The sequence below is a fragment of the Xyrauchen texanus genome, chromosome 14 (assembly GCF_025860055.1).
Source record: "Xyrauchen texanus isolate HMW12.3.18 chromosome 14, RBS_HiC_50CHRs, whole genome shotgun sequence".
Classification (NCBI taxonomy): domain Eukaryota; kingdom Metazoa; phylum Chordata; class Actinopteri; order Cypriniformes; family Catostomidae; genus Xyrauchen; species Xyrauchen texanus.
In genome coordinates, this window is record NC_068289.1 from 14002493 (window position 1) to 14028801 (window position 26309).

Consider the following 26309-nt stretch of genomic DNA (forward strand, 5'->3'; position numbering starts at 1 on the left):
AAGTAAAGCAAATGTTTTTCCTTACCTTATCTCAAAACAATGTGGCATATTTTCAATGTGTCTAGTATGGAAGTGCATGAGATGCATAGCTACATAGCACAGTTTGCCTCCAACATTCTTGTCTGTCTATATAAAGCTTTTAAAAGTACAAACTCGATACATACAATACATAACTGCCCAAACGACAACTCAAAGATTTGCATGGAAAGGTATGACAGTTTTGAGCATCTTGTGTGGGTTTGAGTTGAACACCACCTAGCGGACTGATTGCGGTAGTGACGTGAATTGTTTACAATCTCCATGGTAACCTGTCACCCTGATCCCGGCTTGTGTTGTGTCCTCACTCCTGCCAGATAACCTGCTTGAGTCTATAGTAAATATCACATATAAAACATTTGCACGCTACAAGCAGATATGAGCGTCTCTGTGACACGCACATTTCACAAGAAAAATGAGGGCAACACTGGTTTCAAACAGCAAAGGTTATATGATTATTTATACGGTGAGTTGCGCATGAATAACATTTGTTATCATTAATATAGATTGATAATACAGATTACAAACAAACAAATGCTTATATAATGATATTATAGAGTGCAAATTGTGTTGTTTATGATCAAAGAAATTAATTTAAATATGGATCATGGTCCTGTTTTCAGACCCAGTGTATACAGTGTCGGCTGAGATGGATCACGCCAGGGAAAACCTCAGAGCGCATGCGTCAGTGGATCGGATGGTAAGTTGAGAGATGAAAACTCTAAATATATTTAAATGATACAAATAACAGAATAATGCTATAGGAAGTGTAATCGAGCTTGAAATCATGATCACCAAGGAGGCTGCTGTCAAGATGTAGCCTACAGTGAAAAAGGAGTTATATTTTGGTCTGTTCTTTGAAGTCATATAAATAACTTTTATGCTGACTTTATCACCTTTTTGGAGCTTCAAAGCTTAGAATTTTTTTTTTTTCATGTCTGGTAACATGTGTATGCAAAAAATACACAGAGTGGTGGAGGTGTGGTGGGCTAAAGCACATAACTGTTAATCATAAGCTTGCTGTTTCGATCCCCACGGCCACCACCATTGTGTCCTTGAGCAAGGCACTTAACTCCAGGTTGCTCCGGGGGGATTGTCCCTGTTATAAGTGCACTGTAAGTCGCTTTGGATAAAAGCATCTGCCAAATGCATAAATGTAAAATGGCTAGAAATAGCATTTTAGCTTTGTGGAAAGCTGACCATTTACACAAGGTTTATTTCTATTACTTCTGCTTACTTCAAACTTACTTCTCTGTCTGCTCGTATGAATGTAACACATCATAAGAAAGTGTTTCACCGCTGTTCAAATGAACTTTGGATCATATAATTTATATGTATAAATGTTTTCCATCTGAAAGGACTAAATATTAAATGAAACAAATGACAGTAAAATGCAAAGTAATCTCTTCAAAGTAATCAAAATACTTTTTGAATGTAACTGTATTCTTATTACCAATGATTTGAATTGTAACTGTAGTGGAATACAGTTACTTATATTTTGTATTTTAAATATGTAATTCTGTTACATGTATTCCGTTTCTCTCCAACACTGGAAATGGTCATAATAGCAAAATTATTACATCCTAACATTATGAGTTCCAGGGAGTAATAAATACGTTAAAAAAATTATATATGATATGCCCATTTTAAGAATTCAACGTGTGTTTTGTGTCTTTCAGCGGAGGGTCCCAGAGTTTAACTCCATGTTTAGTAATCTGCCACACCACCCACGATATACATTACGCCTAGAAGTCACTGATCCTGTGCCAGCATACATTGATCGACGTTGGCGGGGCTACGCTGAGCAGAGGAAGCAGGCCCTTCAGCAGTTGACTGGGTGAAATTCCAATGACCTCACTATAAACACAATATCAACAATCCTTTGTAAACATAATAATAGATGGTTTAATCTCAGGTCTCATTTCACACCAAAAAAAAACACATCATATTTTGGACAAAGAAAATAAAGGCCATTTTAGGAGCAGTAGGAGTTTTTGCATTTTTACATTATTTTCATGACAATTAAGCACATTTTACCACAAAATTTTCTTTACTGTTCAGGCATCAGAGTTTTTCCTCTTATTATCAATGTGATTTCATAACTGATTATCTGTTTCTCATTACTGTAATACAACTTCTTTCAATCAGCATAACTTAAAGGCAGTATATACTGCCTTTTAGTTATGCTGATTGAAAGATGATATTTAAATACTTTACAATTTTAATTATATGCTGTTTTTGCATGTAAATTGATAATCTTTTAAACCTTTATATCTGTGTGTAAGAGTTATGTCAGGGGTTCACATATATAGACCAACCCCTGATGATGTGACAGGAGTGGACCGCTGGAAGTTTTTCAAACGGTAAGACATACAGTATATAATGCTTTTTTATTTCTGCAGTTATGAAATACGCAAATGCCACAATGCATCACTCTGAAAAAAATTCTTACTTAAAAACCCTTATTAAATAATTATAATTATGTTTTTTCTTTTTCACTTTTCTTCTCTCTCATTGTCTTTCCCTCAGTCCACTTATTCCTTTTGCTCAGCAGATTCCTCATGATGTTGTATTTGCTTCGCCAAAGTAAGTCATGAGATAATGTATTAAATACTGTACCTTTGGTCTATCAAATTATGCATTCTTCCTATCATACTGTAAATTTGGAAATGATCTGGATTTTCACTTTAGAGCTGTTTAAAAATGTCCCATCTACTATTCCATTTGTCTTTGGAATATTTTGCTCTTGCTTTCTCTCTCTCTCTCTCTCTCTCAGATTTAACCTCTTATCTGCTCCGGATGGAGATGAAAAATGTCCCCACACTCCTTTCCAGCGCAGTGTGGGAATTCAGACTGACTACCGGGAGAGTGAGACACAGACCGACCCCTACACTCCAAACTATGTGGTTCGTCCTGGGACAGCCCCCCCTGAGCTGCTCACACTGGCCACACTCACGTGGGGTAAAGAGTATAAACATAGTGCATGGTCAAGTTTATTTTACACATGACTTTTTGCCTTACCAGTGCCTTACACATTGTCCAAAATGAACTTGAAACCATTGGAGTGTATTTATACACTGATGAGCCAAAATATTAGTGCCAACCCACCGAGGCATGGATTTACAAGACCCCTGAAGTTGTGCTGTGGTATCTGGCTCCAAGACATTAGCAGCAGATCCATCAAGTCCTGCAAGTTGCGAGGTTGAGCTGTTGTGGATTGGACTTGTTGGTCCAGCACATCCCACAGATGATCAGTCGGATTGAGATCTGGGGAATTTTGAGGCCAGGGCAACACCTTGAACTCTTCACCATGTTCCTAAAACCATTCCTGAACAATGTGTGCAGAGTGGCAGGGTGCATTATTTTGCTGAATGAGGCCACTGCCATTAGGGAATACCATTGCCATGAAAGGTTGTACCTGGTCTGCAACGATGCTTAGGTACTGTAGGGGGCACATGTCAAACTGATGTCTACATGAAAGGCCAGACCCAGGGTTTCCCATCAGAACATTGCCTAGAGTATCACACTCCCTCCACCATCTTCCCACCGTGCATCCTGGTGCCATCACTTTCCCAGGTAAACGGTGCACATGTACATGGCCGTCCATGTGATGTAAAAGAAAATGGTACTCATCAGACCAGTCGACCTTGTTCCACTGCTCCAAGGTCCAATTCCAATACTCGCATGCCCATTGTAGGTGCTTTCGATGGTGAACAGGGGTCATCTTGGGCACTCTGACTGGTCTGCGACTACGCAGCCCCATCCGCAACAGGGTGCAATGCACTGTGTGTTGTTAAAGATTCCTCCTGTAACCATCATTACTATTTTTTGTGACTTGTGTCACAGAAGACCTCTGTCAGTTCAGACCAGATGGGATATCCTTTATTGACCTTGTGCATTGATGAGACTTGGGCACCAACACCCTGTTGCCGGTTTGTCCCTTCTCAGACCACTATCGGTAGGTACTCACAACTGCTGACCGGGAGCACCTCACAAGCATTGCTGTTTTAGTGATGCTCTGACCAAGTCGACTGGCCATAACAATTAGGCTCTTGTTAAAGTCACTCAGGTCTTTACTGCTGTCCATTTCTCCTGCATTCAACTTGTTGACTAAAAGAACTGAATGTTCGCTTACCATCTAATCTACCCAGACCTTGACAAGTGGCCTTGTTTGGAGATTATCAATGTTATTTGGTTCACCTGTGAGTAGTCATAATGTTTGGCTCATCAGTGTATGTTTGTTGAGGGATATGTTGGGCGACCCAGCAGAAAAAATGTCCTGACAACTGTCTCCTGTCTTTTATTAGATTTACATGTAAGAGATGCTTGGCTAAAGCACTGCAACCATGCAATTGTGAAACTCAACATCCCAGAAAATCAAGGTTGCATATTGAAGCTAGAAGCATAAATGTGGTTGTCTTTAGGCCATGGGCTGCCTGCAGGACTGGCAGAAGTGGAGATGATAGAGAGAGCGAGAATGAAGAGAGCATGGGAGGCAACTCTGCCCCCGCTAGACGACCTCACTCAGCTAGATAAGAGGAGGAGGATGATGGAGGAAATGGAAAGGAAGGAGTGGGCCTTCAGAGAGGAGGACATAGAGAAGTGAGCATTGCTTAATTACTTGTAAAGATCTTAACAATAATCTAATGAAGTCAAATTGCAATTGTGAGCTTTACTTCTGCAAGGCACAAACATATATTAACTCACTTTTATTGTAAATGTTAGGCTGCAGAAGGCACGACTGACCTTGCTGATGCAGCTTCTGCGTCAGAGGGAGGAGAAGCAAGAGCAGGTCAAGGTGGAGCGACTGGAAGTGAGCTTCACCCAAAAGCAGAAAGAGAAGGAGGCATGGCTGAAGAAGATACGCAATGACTATTTTGTTTGTGAGGCCACAGTTTGATTTATTTCTATCTATCTATCTATCTATCTATCTATCTATCTATCTATCTATCTATCTATCTATCTATCTATCTATCTATCTATCTATCTATCTATCTATCTATCCGAATGTCTGTCTGTCTGTCTGTCACCTAACAACACCCTAGCAACCAGTTAGGACACCACAGTAACCACCTAGCAATGCCCTAGCAACTACCCAGAAGACCAAAACAACCAGATAGAAAATCTAGCAACTGCCTAGCAACCAGAAATCCTATCAAATGGCTAGCAACTACTCAGAAAACCTTAGTGCTTCCTAGCAAGGCCTACAAAACCTTCAAACTATCCCTCAAACTGTTTAAAACCTTCAGACATAGCTTTGTCCAGCTTACTTTCAAAATGTGTCTTATTCTAGTTTTATCCAGTGTCTCCTGTATTTCACAGCAATGCGGAAGCTGCTGGCAAAGAGGAGGAATGTGGAGGGAAAGCTGGAGAGACGAGATATTATAAAGGATTACTCAGATTATGGGTCTCAGACGTATGCTCCTCTTTCTCGTTTTGGCCAGATCCCAGACCGGAATTCCAGTCGAAATATGGTCAAGAGTCACTTTCTCAGCACATACCAAGGTCTGCTTCTGTATACATCTATACAGATAGATAGATAGATAGATAGATAGATAGATAGATAGATAGATAGATAGATAGATAGATAGATAGATAGATAGATAGATAGACGATAGACAGATAGTGATACACACATATACATACTACATATATATATATATATATATATATATATATATATATATATATATATATATATACACACACACTCACAAAACATTAAACTACATTATAAAACTAACTAATTACATTTCTTGTATTCTTTTTTCATATCCATATTTTCTGATATGCAAGTACATTTTTATTCTAATGTCATATTTTTTTTATTTTTTGGCAGTCAATTTTTATTCATTGATTTGCTAAATACAAGTCTGTGCTATACTGTATATTATCACACTGAATAACACACTTAAGTTTACATTTTTAACACAAATACATTTATAGAATAGCATTTTTAGTCTGTCTCCAAATTAGAGACATGTTTACAGCAGATTTCACAGATCTGTTATTTTAGATGTTATTTTAAAAGCGTCTCCTATTCTGGTTTTAGCTGAAATTTGTATCCTTACAATTCTGGTAAAGAACTGCAGTGATACAGTATATTTGTGATTATCAGGTCTGTTACAGCTGGAGGCAGGTCTCCCTCCATCTGTCATGGAGCCTCGGATAAAAGTGCCAAAACCTAAAGTGACTAAAGGCTTCGTGTCACGCTCAGCCCGCAGAGAACTAGAGCTCCTGAAGACTCATCAGGTAATGAGCAGTGGGGTGCTTTTCACACTTCATCAGACTATCTGTGGAGGTGTATGAAGTGACATATCATACCCTGATCCTCCTTTTTCATCAGGCTCTGAAAGCCGAAAAGGTCTGTGTGGAGGAAAAGAAGCCTTTGCGATTCCTCTTTAAGAACGAGAAGCCTACTCCACGCCCAATGACCCCTGTGGTGGATGGCCCCCCTGAGGTACAGCCCATGTTCCTGCTGTAGGCAATTCTGGCCTTTCTAGTAGGTCTGGCTTTTTTCGTGGAACAAGTTGCATCTGCAGTTTGCTAGACAAAATGTGCCTGTGTGCAGATAGTTTGGGTGCTCTGTTGGTAAAAGCACACTGGTCTCTAAAGTATTGGTTCTCAAACTGTGGTATGTGTAGCATGCCCTTATATGGCGAAATGTTATCTACATTTTTATGTTTTGTTTCTAATTACTGATCTACACTCATTGAGCACAGGAACACTATGTTCCTAATAAAGTGCCTGACGTGGTTTTCTAGTGTTGTAGCTCATCCACCTCAATGTTTGACGTGTTGTGCACTCTAAGATGCTATTCTGCTCATTACAATTGTACAGAGTGGTTATCTGAGTTACTTTAGCCTTTCTGTCAACTCAAACCAGTCTGGCCATTCTCTGTTGACCTCTCTCATAAACAAGGCATTTCCATCCTCAGTAAACTCTGGAGACTGTGGGCGTGAAATCCCAGGAGATCAGCAGTTACAGAAATACTCAAACCAGCCTGTCTGGCACCAACAAACATGCCATGGTCAAAATCACTGAGATCATATTTTTTCCCCCATTCTGATGGTTGATGTGAAAATTAACTGAAGCTCCTGACCTGTATCTTCATGATTTTATGCATTGCACTGCTGCCACACAATTGGCTGATTAGATAATCACATGAATATGTAGGTGTTTAGATGTTTTTAATAAAGTGCTCAGTGAGTGTATATTGCTTCAGAATATTTGCATATTCATACAAATTCTGTGATCAAATTTATATACTTAACAGGGAGATGAGGAAAGAGAACTGGCCATCATCTTCCTGCAGAAAGTACTTAGAGGAAGATCTATCCAGAATCAGGTAATGTGCACAAGTTAGGTGGGTGGAGCATGCTTATGTCTAACTGATTGTATCATTGTTGATGTAAATGGATAATGACGTATGATGGGTGTCAGATGTTCGAAGGGAAGGAAAAACGTCTGGAACTCATCCAAGAACTTCGCACCACCCACACATTGCAAAGAGAGGAACTGGAGAAGAAGGAGGAAGAAAAACAGGTCACACTAGCCTTACAGAGGAACAGAGACATCCACTCTGACATGGTAAGACTGAAGATATGAATGGCACAGGTAGGATAGTAAGCACCAACCATCATTAACCATGGCTGATAAATCTTTGTGCTTATCTCGATGTACTCATAATGTGGTTCTTAATGTATAATGTTGTAACCCGCACACACAAACACAAGACGAGACAGTCACAATGTCGGAGAAAACTGCTTTATTCCAACAAAGCAGGCAACAGTACAAAAACAGGGCAAATCCAGTGAAGAATGGTCAGGGTGAGCGTTAAATCGAAGCCGGGGAATCAAGATAGGTTAAAGGGGCAAATCCAGGAAGCTCGAGGAAGCAAAACGAGCGTGCGAGCTCGAGGGAGCAAAACGATGTTGCGAGCTCGAGGGGGCGGAACGAGCGTGGAAGCTCGAGAGGGCGGAACGAGCGTGGAAGCTCGAGGGGGCGGAGCGAGGGAGCGGGGTTCGTGACAGTACTCCCCCCTCTAAAACAGACGGCTCCTGACGGCCACGCTCGGTTGCGAGGAAGTGGTGCTGGATGAACCCAACAAACAAAAAACCCTGAACAGACAACCCACAAAACACACAAACAAAATTGAGGGCAGTCCAAGGGGCACAGAGGGAAATGAGGCAGTCCATGGGGTCAATGGGCAGTATCAAGGCAAGGTCTGGGGGAACATAGCGGACAGGCAGGTGGTCAGGAGATCTAGGGGGCAGCCGTAGGGCAGAGGCTGGGTCAGGGGGTCTGGAAGGCGACTGGAGGACAGGGACTGGGTCCGGGGGTCTGGAAGGTGACCACCGGACAGGAACAGGGTCAGGAGGCCAGGGAAGAGGCCACAGGACAGGGAGAGTGTCAGGGGGCCACTGGACAGGGTCAGGGGGCCAGGGAAGAGCCGTGAAAGGCAGTGCCGTCAGAGGCGGCACTGTAGGCGCCTCTGGCTGTGGAGCCGAAGGAGGCTTTAGGGGCGAAGGCCTGAAAGGCTCTGGAGGTGGAGCCAATGACGGTGGCGCCGTGGGAGGCTCTAGAGGCGGAGGCCTGGAAGGCTCTGGAGGTGGAGCCGAAGCAGGCTTTAGGGGGGAAGGCCTGGAAGGCTCAGGAGGTGGAGCCAATGGAGGTGGCGCCGTGGGAGGTCCCCGAGGCGACGACCTGGCAGGCTCTGTAGTCTCGGGGGGTAGAGCCGTAGGTGGCTCGGGAGGCGGAGCCGTAGGAGGCTCGGGAGGCGGAGCCCTAGGAAGCTCTGGAGTCTCTGGGAGTAGAGCCGTGAGAGGCTCGGGGAAAAAGGTCGTGGCAGACTCGAGAGGCTCTAGAGGTGGGGCCCTGGAAGGCTCGAGAGACGGAGCCATGAAAGACTCGAGAGACGGAGCCCTGAGAGGCTTGGAAGGGGGTGGAGCCCTGAAAGACTCAAGAGGAGAAGCCCTGAGAGGCTTGAGGGGAGGAGGAGCCCTGAGAGACTCGAGAGGGGAAGCCCTGAGAGGCTTGAGAGGGGGAGGAGCCCTGAGAGACTCGAGAGGCGAAGCTGTGAGAGGCTTGAGGGGTGGAGCCATGAAAGACTCGAGGGACGGAGCCCTGAGAGGCTCGAGGGGAGGAGGAGCCCTGAGAGACTCGAGAGGGGAAGCCCTGAGAGGCTTGAGGGGGGGAGGAGCCCTGAGAGACTCGAGAGGCGAAGCCGTGAGAGGCTTGAGGGGTGGAGCCCTGAAAGACTCGAGAGGAGAAGCCCTGAGAGGCTTGTGAGGGGGAGCCCTGAAAGACTCGAGAGGAGAAGCCCTGAGAGGCTCGAGAGGAGGAGCCCTGGGAGGATTGGGAGGAGGAGCCTTGGGAGGAGGAGCCTTGGGAGGCTCATGAGGCGGAGCCCTGGGAGGCTCGAGAGGAGGAGCCCTGGGAGGCTTGGGAGGAGGAGCCTTGAAAGACTCGGGAGGAGAAGCCCTGAGAGGCTTGAGAGGCGGAGCTCTGGGAGGCTCGAGGGTTAGAGCTCTGGGAGGCTCGAGAGACTTGAAAGGCAGAACCCTGGGGGGCTTGGGAGGTAGAGCTCTGGGAGGCTCGAGAGGAGGAGCCTTAGGAGGCTCGAGAGGAAGAGCCCTGGGAGGCTTGAGAGGAGCCCTGGGAGGCTTGGGAGGAGGAGCCTTGGGAGACTCGAGAGGCGGAGGCCACGAGGGCTCTGAGGGGCGAGCGGAGGCTGGCAGAGCCGTGGAAGACTCTGAGGGCGGAGCAGAACCCGGCAGAGCCGTGGAAGACTCTGGGGGCGGAGCAGAACCCAGCAGAGCCGTGGAAGACTCTGGGGCGGAGCAGAACCCGGCAGAGCTGTGGAAGACTCTGGGGGCGGAGCAGAACCCGGCAGAGCCGTGGAAGACTCTGGGGGCGGAGCAGAACCCGGCAGAGCCGTGGAAGACTCTGAGGGAACCTCTGCGGTCTTGAGCACAAGACGAGACTGGGGAGAAGGGGCCCTCTTCCTTCTCTTGCGTCCTCGGCCAACAGGGGACGTGGCCATGGGGACGGTCGAGGCTACAGGCGCTGGCTCGCCGACTGTGGCGGGCATGGGCGCTGGCTCGTTGGCCGTGGCGGGCATGGGCGCTGGCTCGTTGGCCGTGGCAGGCATGGGCGCTGGCTCGTTGGCCGTGGCGGGCATGGGCGCTGGCTCGTTGGCCATGGCGGGCATGGGCGCTGACTCTCTGGCCGTGGCAGGCATGGGCGTTGACTCGCTGGCCGTGCCAGGCTTCGAGACTGGGGCCGTGACAGGCTTCGGGACTGGGGCCGTGACAGGCCTCGGGACTGGGGCCGTGTCAGGCTTCGGGGCTAGGGCCGTGTCAGGCTTCGGGACTGGGGCCGTGTCAGGCTTCGGGACTAGGGCCGTGACAGGCTTCGGGACTGGGGCCGTGACAGGCCTCGGGACTGGGGCCGTGTCAGGCTTCGGGGCTAGGGCCGTGTAAGGCTTCGGGGCTAGGGCCGTGTAAGTCTTCGGGGCTAGGGCCGTGTCAGGCTTCGGGGCTAGGGCCGTGTCAGGCTTTGGGGGCGGAACGAGGGGGCGGAACGAGCGTGGAAGCTCGAGGGGGCGGAGCGAGGGAGCGGGGTTCGTGACAAATGTTAAATGTCATGTTAAAAGATTTAACATACAGCACCACTGCTTTAACATACAGTTTACCACCAATCTTTTCCAATTATCTGCAATTCAAACAGGCTTTCTCAGCATGACTGTGCACTTAAAAGGATTGTTCACCAAAAAATGAAAATGATCTAATAATTTACTCACCCACATGCCATCCCAGATGTGTGACATCCTTTCTTTCTTCTGCTGAAAGTTTTTAGAAAAATATCAAAGCTCTTTAGGTCCATAAAATGGGAATGAAAAAGTGAACGCAGCCAGAACTTTAAAGGACCAAAAAGTATATAAAGGCTACTTAAAAGTAGTCCATATGGATCCAGTAGTTAAATCCATATCTTCAGAAGCAATTTTATAAATTATCTCTTTAAAGGGGTTACAAGGATTCAGGTTTTTTCCAAAAGTTCATAGTACAGTGAAAACATACTGTCATTTTTGGAAGTCAAATCTTCCTTCCCAGTCCAGAAACACAATTTATTAAAACTAAGAATGGCTCATTTTATACTTCAACAACTCACTGAGAAATCAAGATACTCTTATTCCTCAGGGGCCTCGGTAGCTCAGCGAGTATTGGTGTATCTGGAGTTGCGAGTTTGAGTCCAGGGCATGCTAAGTGACACCAGCCAGGTCTCCTAAGCAACCAAATTGGCCTGGTTGCTAGGGAAGGTAGATTCACATGGGGTTACCTCCTCGTGGTCACTATAATGTGTAGTTCTCGCTCTCTATGGGGTGCGTGGTGAGTTGTGCATGGATGCCGCCGAAAATAGCGTGAAGCCTCCACATGCGCTATGTCTCTGCGGTAACACACTCATCAAGCCACGTGATAAGATGTGTGGATCCAACAAAAAAAAGCACCTGATGTTTATTTTAAGAAGGTCCCTGATGATTCAGTCCAATCTAGACAGTTTCAGCAGAACATTTCAGCAAGGATAGTTTTAATAAGAAAGTGAGAAATTTTAGTGAGAAATTAATAATATTTTATGTGGATCTCAGGCAAGACCAAAAATATATATATTTTTTATTTTTAACGATATGACCCCTTTAAACCATTGAATAATGGATTTTGTGGTCTAAATAAAAAAATCACAAAACAAAATGACGGAAGTATTTATATATAATGAGTTATAACAGCTCAGTTACTGCTACTCTAGTGTAGTGTACTATAGTGTTCCTGTAGCTCAACTGGAAGAAGAAAGGCACTAGCAAAATATGGTCATAGGTAAGATACTCTAGAAACACATCTACTGATAAAATGTATACATTTAATGCACCGTAAGATGCTTTGGATAAAAGTTTTGGTTGTGTCTAATATTAAGAAATTATTAGATAACTATTGATCTGGTAAATCTTAGTTCCTCCTTATTCATTGGTCCTCTGTCTTTCTCTCAGGTGTCTCAGATCGAGTCCTCCATTGCTGGCCTGTCTGGGACAGTGATAGTGGACATGCTGGACTTCCTGTCTAAAGAGTTGGTTCGGCTGCAAGAGGAAAGGCGAATCCATGCCTTCACTCTATTGGCTGAGAGAGACCGGCGTATTCGTGAGGCTGAGGAAAGTGGAAGGAGGCAGATAGAGGAGAGAAGACGTAGAGAAGAGGATGAAATATTCAAACAGGTTTCTAGAAATTCTATTCACATTGAATGTGCTTTTATCTCCACTCAATAAAATCCTTTCAACATATGGACATGCGCCGTACACTTCTCTTGGATTTCCCCATCTCCCTTCGGGGGGTCCCTAACAGCTGACTTAGATTATGTGTGTGAAGTATCTTTTTATGTGGTAAAGCACATTTTGAGTTCGCCACTTGTACAAATCTTAAAGACCCGTGAAATCAAACATCATTAATGTTTTGCTGCTTTTAGTCTGTATCTATTAACTTTAAGGTCATCATTATTTTAGTGAGCTTCTAAACATTGACAAAAAAAATTCTGATAATATAAAAATTTCAAATCTGCTGTTTCTCTCTTCTGGCTAAAAAGACTCCAGAACATCCATGTCACATACAGGTTGAGAAACCTTGTCCAATCAAATGCTTTCTAGAATGACGACGCCCCCACATCTGTTCAATATGTCTGGTATGTTCTAACTGCCAATGATCATGCCTTAAACTCAGACAGCACACCCACAGACCGCCCACAATCCGTGCACTAACGTCTGATGCTTATAGCACACAAAATTGGAAAATACTTTCTCGATAAACTCAGCGGTTCAATGGAACTTCCGCGAGTAGAATTAAACAGGACGTTTTATCAGCACTTTTGAGGACAAATCATGTGGAGTGGTGGTGGCATAGTGGGCTAAAGCACATAACTGTTAATCAGAAGGTCACTGGTTCTATCCCCACGGCCACCACCATTGTGTCCTTGAGAAAGGCATTTAACTCCAGGTTGCTCCGGGGGGATTGTCCCTGTAATATGTGCACTGTAAGTTGCTTTGGATAAAAGTGTCTGCCAAATGCATAAATGTAAATGTAAATGTAACCACAGAATTTGCCCAAGTTTGCCAGGTTAGTGACATCAAATCTTTTAAAGATATTCAGAGTTTCATTTGAGGCACTTAGCAGAAAGTGAAGCAGATATCCAGAGCTGCTTTTCTGCTTTGTGTACTTAGTTAGGCCTGTGAAATTCTCTATAATGAGGATGTGGCAGGGCGCTTTTATCAGGGAACAGGGGTTACAGTTAAGTAACCCGAGACGTTCCCTGTCAAAAAGCTACACTTTGATGCTGCGCTGATTTAGCGCTTTGGGAATGAGAATACCCACGCCTCCACACTGTGGATGACCAGACCCCTACGGTTGTGTAGTTGTGCTCACAAGAGCGTGAGAGGTCTCAGACATGAGCTTGTGATGTTGACTCAAGGACATAAGAGCCCGGAGTGGCATAAATATCCAAGCTATAAAAACGGATGAATGTGTGTGGAGAGGACTAGCCTGCCGTATCACAAACATGCTGCAGAGGGACACCTTTAGCCAAGGCTTTAGAGGAGGTGATCCCTCTGATAGAGTGAGCCCTGAAACCTACTGGCGAAGCTTGACGCGCTCCTCGTAGGCCAGGGCAATAGCGTTCCTCACCCAATGCGACATAGTCTGCTTGGTGGCGGCTGCCCCCCTGTTGCGGCCCCCATGGCAAACAAATAGTTGCCCTGACTTATGCCACTGTCTAGTGCGGTGGACATAAGTCTGAAGGGCACGGACTATACAAAGTCTGTGAAGTCTTTCCTGCTCCGGCGTTGTAAACGGCGGGGAGCAGAAGGCTTCGAGATTGACTGGATGTACAGTCGAGAAAGGAACCTTAGGCAGGTGGTCAGGATGAGGTTGCAAAATTGCTTTAGACATTCCTGGGGCAAAATCTAAGCAGGCTGGCGAGACAGACAGAGCCTGTAGATCCCCAATTCTTTTTAGAGAAGTAATTGCCATAAGAAAAACCATCTGGACAATTTTCCCTGCAGAAAGTCCAGAACTGAAGCAATCTGGCAGTTAACTGGATCTGCATTATGTGCACTGCACCATCTTTCAAAGACACCCCATTTATTGGGGGTAACTTCTTCTAGTAGAGGGAGCCCTAGCACTTAGAGTATTCTCGATAACTTCAGGTGAAAACCCAGTTAGTACCCTTCAGAGGCCAAACATGAAGGTTCCACAGCTCGGGCCGGGGATTAAATATTGTCCCCTGCACCTGGAGGTCCCTCCTGTCCGGAATTGCCCAAGGCGAACCGTCGAGGAGAGACATTATCTCCGAGAACCATACCCTGTTCGGCAAATGCGGCGCTATCAGTAAGTGGCAAGACCCTTGCTGGCGAACTCTGGCCCAGACTCCCGGGAGCAGAGAAACCGGAGAAAATGCATACATGCACATTCTGGGCCATGTATGTGCCATTGCGTCCAGACCCAGGGGGGCTGGGTGACTCAGAGAGAAGTACAGGGGACATTACGCTGTCTGTTCGGAGGCAGAGAGGTTCACTTCGACTCTGTAAAATCTCACCCAGATTTGTTCCACTACCTCTGGGTGCAGTTTCCACTCCCACGTCAGTATTTTCTGTCTGGACAGTAAATCTGCTCCCACATTCAGGCATCCAGGGATATAAACTGCTCTGATTGACAGGAGCTTGCCCTGGGCCCAAAGGAGAATCTGTCGTGCCAGTCTGTTGAGCTGGCGTGAACATAGACCTAATTGATGGTTTATGTAAGACACTACTGCTGTGTTGTCTACAAGCACCAGGACATGGCAGCCTCTGAAATACTGGAGGAAGTATTTCAGAGCCAGAAATACCACCATCAACTCGAGGCAGTTGATGTGCCAATCGAGCTGATGACCCTCCCATTCCCCTTGAGCTGGATGACCACTTAAGACCGCACCCCAGCCCGTCAGGGTGGCATCTATCGTTAGTAATTTGCGACGGCAAGACGCACCTAGAGTAGAACCCAAAGTGAGGAACCGGGGTCTGAACCACATAGAAAGGGTATGAAGCTTATCTGCCTTAGGGGACTGGCCCTTGGATGAAATCCCCTGGCTTTGAGCCACAACTGAAACGGTCTCATGCAGAAGGCCCAAAGGGATCACCGAGGACGCAGATGCCATGAGACCTAGTATTCGTTGATACTGATGAACAGTGCAACCTTGGCCTAACCTGACTTTGCTCAGGGTGTTCTGAATAGACACGATTCGAGCGGGAGACAATTGTGCCTGCATCATGATCGATGATTATTTCCTGAGTGGAAGATCTAGCCAGATCTATGCGAAAGCCCCACAATGAAAGAGTGGGCGCTGGCTCTTGGAAGTAAGCGAGATGAGTACGAAGCATTTTGACTGTAAACAGATCGCAATGCTCGCACCCGCCCTGCCCAAACGCAAGAGCAGCATGCTCTTCCCCCAAACACATAAAACAAAACTGGTGTGTGTCCGTTTCAGCCATAGAGCATGGGAACATGGGAACACACTTGCTTTGTTTATCAGTGATTCTTTTTCTTCTTCTTTTTTTTTTTTAAAGAAAAGAGAAAGAGAAAGGTTTCTGCGCACTGCCTAACAATTCTAACTCCTAATAGAGGAAAGTAGAAAGTTCTGACAGTCAAGAAGCACAACACACACAGAATGATCTGAAGACAAAAGATCTGACGATGCACCTGTGACGCATCTATTTATAGCCCTGCTACAGGTGCATCCAATGATGTCATCAGCAGAGGCTATAAATTCTGGTCAATTTCATTGACGTGTTGCACACATACTCACAGCTGGTCACACCTAAATTTGTTCTCAAAGCGCTAAATCAGCACAGCATCAAAGTGTAGCTTTTTGACAGGGAACTTGAATGAGGTCTTCTGTTGTGATTTGTAATAATCTCATGCATTTTCCTACAGTGAGATAATGACCTGCACAGAGATAATACTTCTATATTATTTTATTATATTGTTTGGGAAAACCACAGATGTTTCAGCACTTATGCCCTTCCTCAGTGTGTACAGCAATCAACATCCCCACCTTCTTTTTACACAAACAGCATCCCCATTACATTATCACGTATCCCTATATTCACAAACATGATTGATGACAAAATACAAACAATTAGCACCTCAGGGAATGCAAGATTCAACCAAATGACACATGATTCATAACCAAATTATCATGATCATTCATAAATACAAGTATGTAAAATTATTAACTCAATCAAAATACAAAAGTAAGTAAACATTAAAAATCACAGAATTCAATTTAGCATATTTTTACATGATTACAAAACAAGAATAATTGATCAAGTGAGAATGATCTAATCATTGAGACATCAGGTATACACCAACATCAATCAACATTAGTCCTTACAATTTAGATTTACATATTGGATTCACATCTGAAAAAACTCAGAGTTCATTAAACACTTCACTAAAAAAAAATTAAATGAAGTGAAACTGCCTTGTTGCAATTAAATGCAATCTGATATTGCCTTTATGTTTGCCTTAAGAAAAATATATTTAATGCACCATATTTATCTAATTAGTAATATGTTAATATTTTAAAGCTTGCACTATTTCCCATTAATACTTCTAATACATACTGTATATAATTTAGGGTAGTATGTTCATTCGTGTACTGCAATGTACTGCAACCAGCAGATTTGCAATCTTCTTGTCTATCTGAGATCTCTTAGCTGTATGTCCTCTGATCACAGGTAGTCAAGGTACATCAGGACACAGTAGACATGTACCTGGAAGATGTCATCCTGTGCTCTATTAATCAGACAGCTGATTCCCAGGCCAGAGAAGAGATTCACCGTATGGCTGAGGATCTGAACAACATCGTCTATGCCACGGAGCAGACGTACGTGCCTGGTCTTGCATTGAAATAATTTAATTAAGAATGCTATTATATCCAATTATACCTGTCTGATAGTCTCACATCTGTACACTTATTGACGACAATGAACCATTAATTCTTGAAGCCAACGTGAAATCAAAATTGTCCCAATTTACTTTCTTAATGCATGTTCCTGATATTATTGTGCACGATTCATCAGTGCATGTTATTCCAAGAAAAAAAGCCTAGTTACTGTTGTCTCATAATCAAAATGTAATAACTACTCCGTCCCTAAAAGGTCACCAAGCCCTCTTATTTTTTTAACCCCCACTTCCTCCAACCACCCGAGTCTATTCTGGTTTGTAATGGCAAGTTTTCAGAATCCAATCAGTTTCTGATTGCTGAAATAATAGCAGGCCCAATATCCTGTTTAACGTGGAAATACACCAGATTACAGATGTAAAATGCACTGCGAAAAATGTTTTTATTGACTTAAAGTCTTCCCTGTTGAAAAGGGTTACGATGATGGGATGCTGGTGTGCTGGTGTCTCCACCAGGCTTCTTAACCAGCAATACTTCCTTGCCCAACCATTTTGAGAAGAAAGACTATACTGATTAAACATGTACTGCAGGTTTAAAAAATGCTTGTTGCTGACAGTTTCATGTGTCAGGTTTTATTAGATCCAAGAATTATTAGTGAGATTTCAAGGATGCCTGAATCAGTTGAGAATGGACCTGCACTGAGTTTTTGTTGTAACCTACAATGCTCAATACATGCATTGATGTCCTTGAGCATTTAGTAAAAACAGGCCATAATAAATACAGACCGTTAACAAATAATACAAGGTGTATAAAGAAGATAACTCAATTCCTCCCTGAAAATATATACAAAGACATACTTTGATCTGTCAAAAGCATAACTTCCGCCCATTGTGCTCTGCATGTTCTCAAAACTTTCTCTTCCTTCTAGGCAAAATGTGTAAAAAAACTGTTATATCTTCGAAATTTGAATTTGCACATACTTTATATTGCTTCATAATATTTTACTTTAAATAACTGTACTTTAAAAAAAATGCACATATACCTGTAGAAACCTATATTTTCTTATTGTGTTGCAATTGTTACCTTCCTTCTTTTCACTTATTTTAAGAAAATGTCCTTCATTTCCTGTTTTAGAGTATTTCTTGTGCTATAAGAACTAATCATGTCTCAACAATCCTGTCTGTGTATACGTGCAGGAGGAGCAGTCGGCAGTCTGAAGAGATTGTGGCAGAGCTCATCTACAGATTCCTCATTCCTGAGGTAGAAAAGATTGCTGTCAGAGAGAGAGGTGGGTTGTTCAGCCTGACAGAAAATAAGTAACATACCTAGCTATTATACGCCAAGCTAATTGAGTCGTTAAAGCTGGTGACATTTTTTCAACATAACTTTTTTTTATCATATCCCAGCATCAAATGCAGAGACAGCTGCAATTTAGTAAGCCATTTGTAGGTTGACTTCCCTGAAAAGTGTAAACATTGTGGGTCTGTGGAACTATCAAAACATTGCTCTGTCTGTTTAAGCATCCCAACCAGCTCGACCCAGCAACACTGGCTCAATGAGTGTTAAGGAACCAAAGTGTTTAGGAAAACTGTTTGCAAACAATCACTATTTATTCAATTCCATATGGTGACACCAGTGTCATATCCATGGAACACAAAAGGAGTTTGGTAGCAGAATGTTATTGTTCTTTGCCATAAAATGAAAGTGAATAGTTGCTATGACTTTCCAAACAGTCCTTATGACTCATTCACTATATTTCAAGTCTTTTCTCAAAATGGCCAAATAAATATAGACCATCCTGGTTGATATGTTATTTCATAAGCTATTTTCACCAAGAATATAGGGTTCAATTTCTATGAATGACCATGCACTACGTCTTATTAAATTTTTGTGAGAGCACTAATTCTTAATGCAATTTTTGTGCCAGCGCAAGTGGGCATGGTTGGGAGTGTTTGCGCTAACGGTGGGCGTATGCACGCAAACTGTGTGGGTGTTTTGTATGTTAATGAAGCCGTGCAAATTTGCTATTTTCCTGAATAATAGGTCATTGCACCAAGACATCATCCAAGTAGGATTTTGCATTTGGCCCCCATATGTTAAGCTACAGCCCTGGATGCAGTAACCGTAGAATTAAATTGCACTTGACTCTGAACTATTTCACCAACCCACTTGTGCCTAGAAAATATCAAAATGTTATGGCCATGCCCACTGACTTTGCAAGTATGACGTACTGTATTACATAGCATTCTTAAAATAGGGCCTAAATTCAGTTTTACAAAATACAACTGCTTTTTTTTTTTAAATAAAATTGTGTAAGGGGATTAATGGAAAGGAGGAGGTGAGAACCGGCTTGACAATATAAATAATAGTTTAATGTAAAACTGAAACAAAAAAGACAAACACACAAAGGTGTCAGACAGCTGTCCGTAAATCTCTCTCTGTCTCTGTCGCACTGCCATCTTCAGTCAGCCTTTATCCCTCTCGAGGTGCTAATTAGCCTGATTAGAGGTAGCATCACGACCTGGTCCCGCCCTCCGCCCGGCCACATTCTGCCCTCATTCTCTCAGACCGGGAAGCCCCCGGCATGACGTAAATCCCCCTCTTTCCCTGGGGAGGGGTGGGCCTTCCACCCCATCTGCTGGCAGGTCATCCCCATCTACCTGAATGAGGGAGGGGGCAAGGTGAGGGAAACAAAAAAAAAATTTGGCACCTACATGCCGTAACGGCGATCATGCCAAATTAACAAAACATTTTAAAAAAGTGAGGGAAAAGGCCAACACGGAGAGGCAGTCGGCGATAGAGAGGAGAGAGAGAGAGAAAAAAAAAAACACTTACTCGCCTGTACTCCGATACGCCGTACAGCAGTCTTCAAGCCCCTGGCGGATGGAACGCCCTGCCGCATTCTCGGGAAACAAAAGGGGTCTCCCCTGCCCCTAACAGCGGTTCTCCCAATCCAGGCGATCGGCCAAGAACCCCTTCTCCCTTTGCAGTCTGTGGCTGTACCTCCGTTCTCAGGTGGACGGCTCCTCCGTCCCCCGGCAGATGGCCACGGCTGCTCTGTTGGGATGGATGGTAGTGGCGAGGACTCTACTACGGCGCATCCCTCCTCCTTCCCGGATTTCGGCACCAGTGTAAAGGTATTAATGGGAAGGAGGAGGCAAGAACTGGCTAGAGAATATAAATAATATTTTAATACAAATCTTAAACAAAAAGACAAACAGACAAATGTGTTGGACAGCTGTCCGTAAATCTTTCTCTCTCTGTCGCACTGCCATCTTCGGTCGGCCTTTATCCCTCTCGAGGGCTAATTAGCCTGATTAGGGGCCGGGTGTGTAGCTTCACGACCCGGCCCTGCCCTCCACCCTGCCACAAATAGTTTTATTGATTCATAAACATATCACAATGAAAAAACAACATATATATATATATATATATATATATATATATATATATACTGTATATACATTGAATCATACTTAACATTACCAAAATTTTGGGATCTTACACACCCCCAAAAAACAATGGTTGTGTCTCCATCTTCTGATTGGCATCGCCAGCAGGTGGGTGTGTAGAGGGGGAAATCTACAGGGAGAGATTGTATCAGGTAGTTACAGTTTGGAATACAATTAATTGTAATAACATTAACCTTCCCAATCATAGATAAATGTAATGAAGACCACCTGCCCACATCGCTCGAAAAACTTTTTACTAAGGGGTAACTATTAACTGACAAATTTGCATTTGATGCCCAAATACTTAATGCCCTGTTTGAGCCACTGGAAGGTGCCTGGCTGGAAAGCCGTTACTGGGCAGTACACTGTCAGACCCAAAGCTTCGGATTTAGACCAATTGACTCTTTATCCTGAGAAATTAGGAAAGGCATTAATAATGCTATGGAGGCAAGGCATAGATCTAATGGGGTCGGAGACGAATAATAAAATATCATCTGAGTAAAGCTTATGCGCCACATCTCCTGTCACCAGCCCTGGAAAATCATCTACCCTTCTTATCGCAGCTGCTAATGGTTCCAGGGCAAGACAGAACAATAATGGGAAAAGAGGGCAACCCTGCCAGATACCCCTATCCAGAGTATATTAATCTGACATTAATCCATTTGTTGTACTGCCACTACTGGGTGTCTATAAAGTAACTTAATCTATCCAATAAAAGTATTCTTAAATACTTTAAAGAAGTATTCTTTAAAATATAATCCCATTCAACCATATCAAATGCCTTAATTACCTTGCAAAGCTGATACCTACTGGCAAAGCTTGACCATGCGCCTCGTAGGCCAGGGCAATAGCATCCCTCACCCAATGCGACATAGTTTGCTTGGTGGCGGCCACCCCTTTGTTGCGGCCCCATGGCAAACTTATAGTTGCCCTGACTTACGCCACTAGCTAGTGCGGTGTACATAAATCTAAAGGGCATGGACTGGACACAGTCCGTGAAGTCTTTCATGCTCCAGTGTTGTAAATGGCTGGGAGCAGAAGGCTTTGAGATTGACCGGATGTACGGTCGAGAAAGGAACCTTAGGCAGGTAGTCAGGATGAGGGTGCAAAATTGCCTTAGCCATTCCTGGGGCAAAATCTAAGCAGGCTGGAAAGGCAGCAGTGGTTGCTCAGTGGTTGAGGCTCAGGGTTACTGACCAGAAGGTCGGGGGTTCAAGCCCCAGCACCACCAAGATGCCACTGTTGGGCCCTTGAGCAAGGCACGTAACTCCAGGTTGCTCCAGGGGGATTGTCCCTGTAATAAGTGCACTGTAAGTTGCTTTGGATAAAAGCGTCTGCCAAATGCATAAATCAGATGCTGACTCTAGAGGTTCAAACGGGGTCTCAACCAGACCCTCAAGGACTACTCCAGTTTCCACTCCCCCATCGGTTTTTTCTGTCTGGACAGTAAATCTGCTCCCATATTCAGGCATCCAGGGATATAAACTGCTCTGATTGACAAGAGCTTGCCCTGGGCCCAAAGGAGAATCTGCCGTGCCAGTCTGTTGAGCTGGCGTGAACGTAGAACTCCTTTATGGTTTATGTAAAAGACTACTGCTGTGTTGTAGACCCGCACCAGGACATGGCAGCCTCTCAAATACTGGAGGAAGTATTTCAGAGCCAGAAATACTGCCATCAACTCAAGGCAGTTGATGTGCCAATTGAGCTGATGACCCTCCCATTCCCCTTGAGCTGGACGACCACATAAGACCGCACCCCAGCCCGTCAGGGAGGCATCTATCGTTAGCAATTTGCGATGGCAAGACGCACCTAGAGTGGGACCCAAAGTGAGGTACCGGGGTCTGAACCACATAGAAAGGGTACGAAGCACGCAGCGTGTAACTAGGGTTGTGCCGATGGACGATATCATCGTCCATCGTGATGGCTGACCAACATCACGATGTAGAGCCACCATCGTGATGCCACGCCCCCTTTTGCGAGTCTTGCTAGTGTGACTCACTAATCCTAGTCTCTTCTATAGCTAACCTAAAAACTTTTCAGGGATTGCTCTGTAAATTAAATTGAGAATATAACTAATGCATATATGCTATTTTAAATACTGTAGTATATTTCAGAGACGTGACGTGTTAGTCTGCGAAAATACCGTGTCAGGCAGGCTACACAAATATTGATTGTTAGCTTCGTCTTTTTTTTACATGTCTTACACTGTACATTTAGATTAAAATATTTTATGTTGTAGGCTACAAGAAAATAGCCTTTATTAATTAATTATTAGTAGGTGTAGTGTCTCAGAAAATCTTGCTCATTGTCACATACTCTTGTATACACTGAAGCGGCAGTTTAAGATAAACCCAGACCAGCGAACGTCAAATAACTTTTGTCTGGTTAATAATTTTAAAGAAAAATTTCCTTGGCCATAAATCCATAATGTCAAATCAAATGAAAGAAACAAGTTGAATATGAATAACACACATTTATTAAAACATAGAAGAACAACAAATAAAACAAGAAAACGGGAACAACACTCAGACCGAAACTTCGGCATTAACATTTCACTTATAATTAGCAGCACAATTAACTTCAGCACAGGCTACAAAATAAATTATGTTATTGAAATATTGTAAAGTGGTCATATGAACTACACAAATGAACATTGAAAAAATAATATGCAAAATCGAATAGCTCCATAGCGGATGGCGAAAAATGCGTAAAGAAGTCTAATATCTTTCACCATAGACCATGTTTAAATTTCGATGTTTCTGGCCAGAAATACCAACATATTCACTTTATCTGGTTTTAATAAGCTGCGGATTGGAGTAACTACACTACCCGCTGTGCTGAAGACCAGCTCTGATGGAGTACTGGTAGCACATATGCACAGATATTTCCGTGCTAATCTTGCCATGAGCGGAAACCTTTTGTCGTTCGTTTTCCACCAAGTCAGCGGGTCCTCTTCCCCATCAATGGCCATTTCCTGCAGGTACATGGTCATTTCTGCCTCGACCTTTTGCTCATCAGTGAGCGTGGCTGTGGCTGCTCTCTTCGCAAGAAGGCTGCCCAAAGACAACTTTTTTTCTTAGGCGCAATATATTAAAAAGCCCGGATGAGTAGGCTACTAATTAGTTGGGCTAGTAAAATAACGAAATTATAGTTTTTCAGTAGAAAAAAATATCTATGTAAAGAGATATATTAAAATAAAAAGTGCTTAAAAGTGCACAACTCTTCTTAAGTGGAAGAAATATTTTTCCCCTTACGTGCAACCTATTGGAAAGCGGATGAGTCAGTTGGGATAGTAAAATAACGAAATTATAGTTTTTAAGTGGAAAATAGTATTTATGTAAAGAGATATATTAAAATAAAAAGTGCACAACTCTTCTTAAGTGAAAGCAAAAAAAAAAATGCTTCACGTGTCGTGCAACCTACTGATAAAGCGCCGACGAGTCATTAGTTGGGTTAGTAAAATAACGAAATTATAATTTGTCATATAATTGTTGAAAATTATATGAAATTATAACGATGTTGGATTTGAGGCACGACTGTCTTGACAGTTAGATGCCCTAATTGAGTGATTCAAGCCTTGAAGGTCTAAATTCGGACGCAACCCCCCACCCTTCTTGGGAACTAGGAAGTATCTGCTGTAGTAACCTGACTCTTTCTCTGGAAGGGGAACATGTTCTATGGCCCCTTTGACCAAGAGATTTTGCAGTTCTTTCCACAGTAGACATGCTTGTTCCGCTTTGACGGTAGTGGAGACCACGGCGTAGAAATGCGGAGGACAGCGATCGAATTGAATTCTGTAGCCTTTTTCTACTGTTCTTGGAACCCACATAGAAACACCTGGCAGTAGCTGCCATGCTGCCAGATTCTCTGAGATGGGTATACATTTTGACACTTCCTGTTGAGGGGATGTCGAGTATTCCGTGTCCTGGACTAAGGCAAGAAGCAACGGAACACCCAAACCTCTAACCTGGAAACCTCTAACTCCCGAAACACCAGAAGCTGCGGGAATGGAGAGGTTTCGTGGCGGTATCGGGAAGGTACAGGTGAATGCTTCACGCGCCCCGACACGAGGGGGGCTACCTCCACAAGGCTGGGCGCAAGACCATCAGGGTTTTTTCTTCTTAGAAATGACTGCCCTGAGGTCTTGCTTTGGGGGCTGCTGAGGGCGACGAGCCGGCCCCCACTCTCTACGAGGGGGAGCACGACTTAACAAGCTTTGTTTTTGAGCCTCCCTTCTAGATGGACCGGGGCAGGGCTGGGTGGCCGACGGACCCTCCCCCTGAGTGCGTGAGTAAGGAATTACCCGAAGGCTTCCTCGCGACTCTTTGTCTCCTGGAACCTGGTGATAACTACATTCATAGCGCACCAAATAAGCCAGAAGGTGAAACCGGGGCATCAAGAAGGAAAACTTTGCCCTTTTCTCTGATGCCCGACAGGTTGAGCCATAAGTATCTCTCCCTGCTGACTAAAGCAGACATCGACCGGCCAATGGCGCGAGCCGTCTGCTTGGATGCGTGGAGAGACAGATCCGTGGCTCGACGAAGCTCAGCGAAAGCCTCTTCATCGACCGTGGTGCCCGCACTCAGGTCCTTCAACAGATCATCCTGGTACGCCTGTAACACTGCCATAGTGTGCAGGGTATCACCAGCCTTACCTGCTGCCTGATAAGCCTTCCCCACAAGCGTGGAGGTGGTCCTGCACGCCTTTGTGGGGAGAGTGGGTCTCTTTAGTGATGATGCCGGGTAACCCCCTCGAGTAATTCCTCAGCCACCTTATTTGTGCGTGGAATGTTCAGAGGTTCAGCGTCCCCCTCGTGAACCGAAGAGGCGCCGAAGTGAAAGAGTGGGCGCTGGCTCTTGGAAGTAAGCGAGACGAGTGTGAAGCATTTTGACTGTAAACAGATCTGGTGTGTGTCCATTTAAGCCATGGAGCGTAAACATGGGAACACACACCGCTTGCTTTGTTTATCAGTCATTCTTTTTCTTCTTTTTTTTTTTTTAAAGGAAAGAGAAAGATAAAGGTCTCTGCGCACTGCCTAACAATTCTAACTCCTAACAGAGGAAAGTAGAAAGTTATGAGAGTCAAGAAGCACAACACACACAGAATGATCTGAAGACAAAAGATCTGACGATGCACTTGTGACACATCTATTTATAGCCCTGCTACAGGTGCATCCAATGATGTCACCAGCAGAGGCTTTAAATTCTAGTCAATTTCATTGACATGTTGCACACATACTCACAGCTGGTCACTCCTAAAGACGTTCCCAAAGCGCTAAATCAGCGCAGCATCAAAGTGTAGCTTTTTGATAGGGAACAAACATCTATGACCATGTTTCTCAAGATACACTACTGTTCTATTTGCGTGTACTAGTAGACAGAGGTGAATTGGGTTTGACGAGTGAGCAAGTAGTTGACTCAATTGTTCTCTTAATTACTCTTTGTTTGTCTTTTATTTGTAGAAAGTATCAGTTTTCAATGTATCTCACCAGTAGTTTGAAGTTGTCATTTGTTAGTTCCACAATTCCAGTATGTACAAGCCAACACAGAACTTTACATCGTTGAATACAATCAAGTATTTATAGATCAATCCAATCCAAATCAAACACGGTAAAATACATACACGCTTAATTTCACGTTCAGGGTCACACACATGGTAAAGTACATGTTCCAGCACGTTTTACGCCTGGTCACACCTGTTCACGTTTACAAGCACGGTCACGGTCAAAAACTGTGTGCTTCCTCCGTTCCCAGAAACACCTGCCCTTCTATCCCATGTGTACCTATTTATATATTTCAATATACTGTCACCCAAAGGTTAACCACAGTATTACAGCAAAATGGC

At 44.1% G+C, this 26309-nt stretch overlaps 1 protein-coding gene across 1 annotated transcript in view; it reads left to right on the top strand.

The window, feature by feature from the left end:
• Nucleotides 1–366: 366 nt before the first annotated feature.
• cfap91 (cilia and flagella associated protein 91) overlaps nt 367–26309 on the top strand; it is a 31943-nt gene continuing 6000 nt past the window's right edge. Inside the window, exons 1-16 of the mRNA XM_052141997.1 lie at nt 367–502; nt 660–736; nt 1716–1873; nt 2322–2399; nt 2566–2622; nt 2813–2997; nt 4461–4638; nt 4762–4919; nt 5359–5541; nt 6155–6288; nt 6383–6496; nt 7313–7384; nt 7480–7626; nt 12080–12301; nt 16847–16995; nt 18210–18301. Coding sequence (XP_051997957.1) covers nt 415–502; nt 660–736; nt 1716–1873; nt 2322–2399; nt 2566–2622; nt 2813–2997; nt 4461–4638; nt 4762–4919; nt 5359–5541; nt 6155–6288; nt 6383–6496; nt 7313–7384; nt 7480–7626; nt 12080–12301; nt 16847–16995; nt 18210–18301 — 2092 coding nt within the window. The 5' untranslated portion in view covers nt 367–414. The remainder of the gene's footprint in view (nt 503–659; nt 737–1715; nt 1874–2321; nt 2400–2565; nt 2623–2812; nt 2998–4460; nt 4639–4761; nt 4920–5358; nt 5542–6154; nt 6289–6382; nt 6497–7312; nt 7385–7479; nt 7627–12079; nt 12302–16846; nt 16996–18209; nt 18302–26309) is intronic.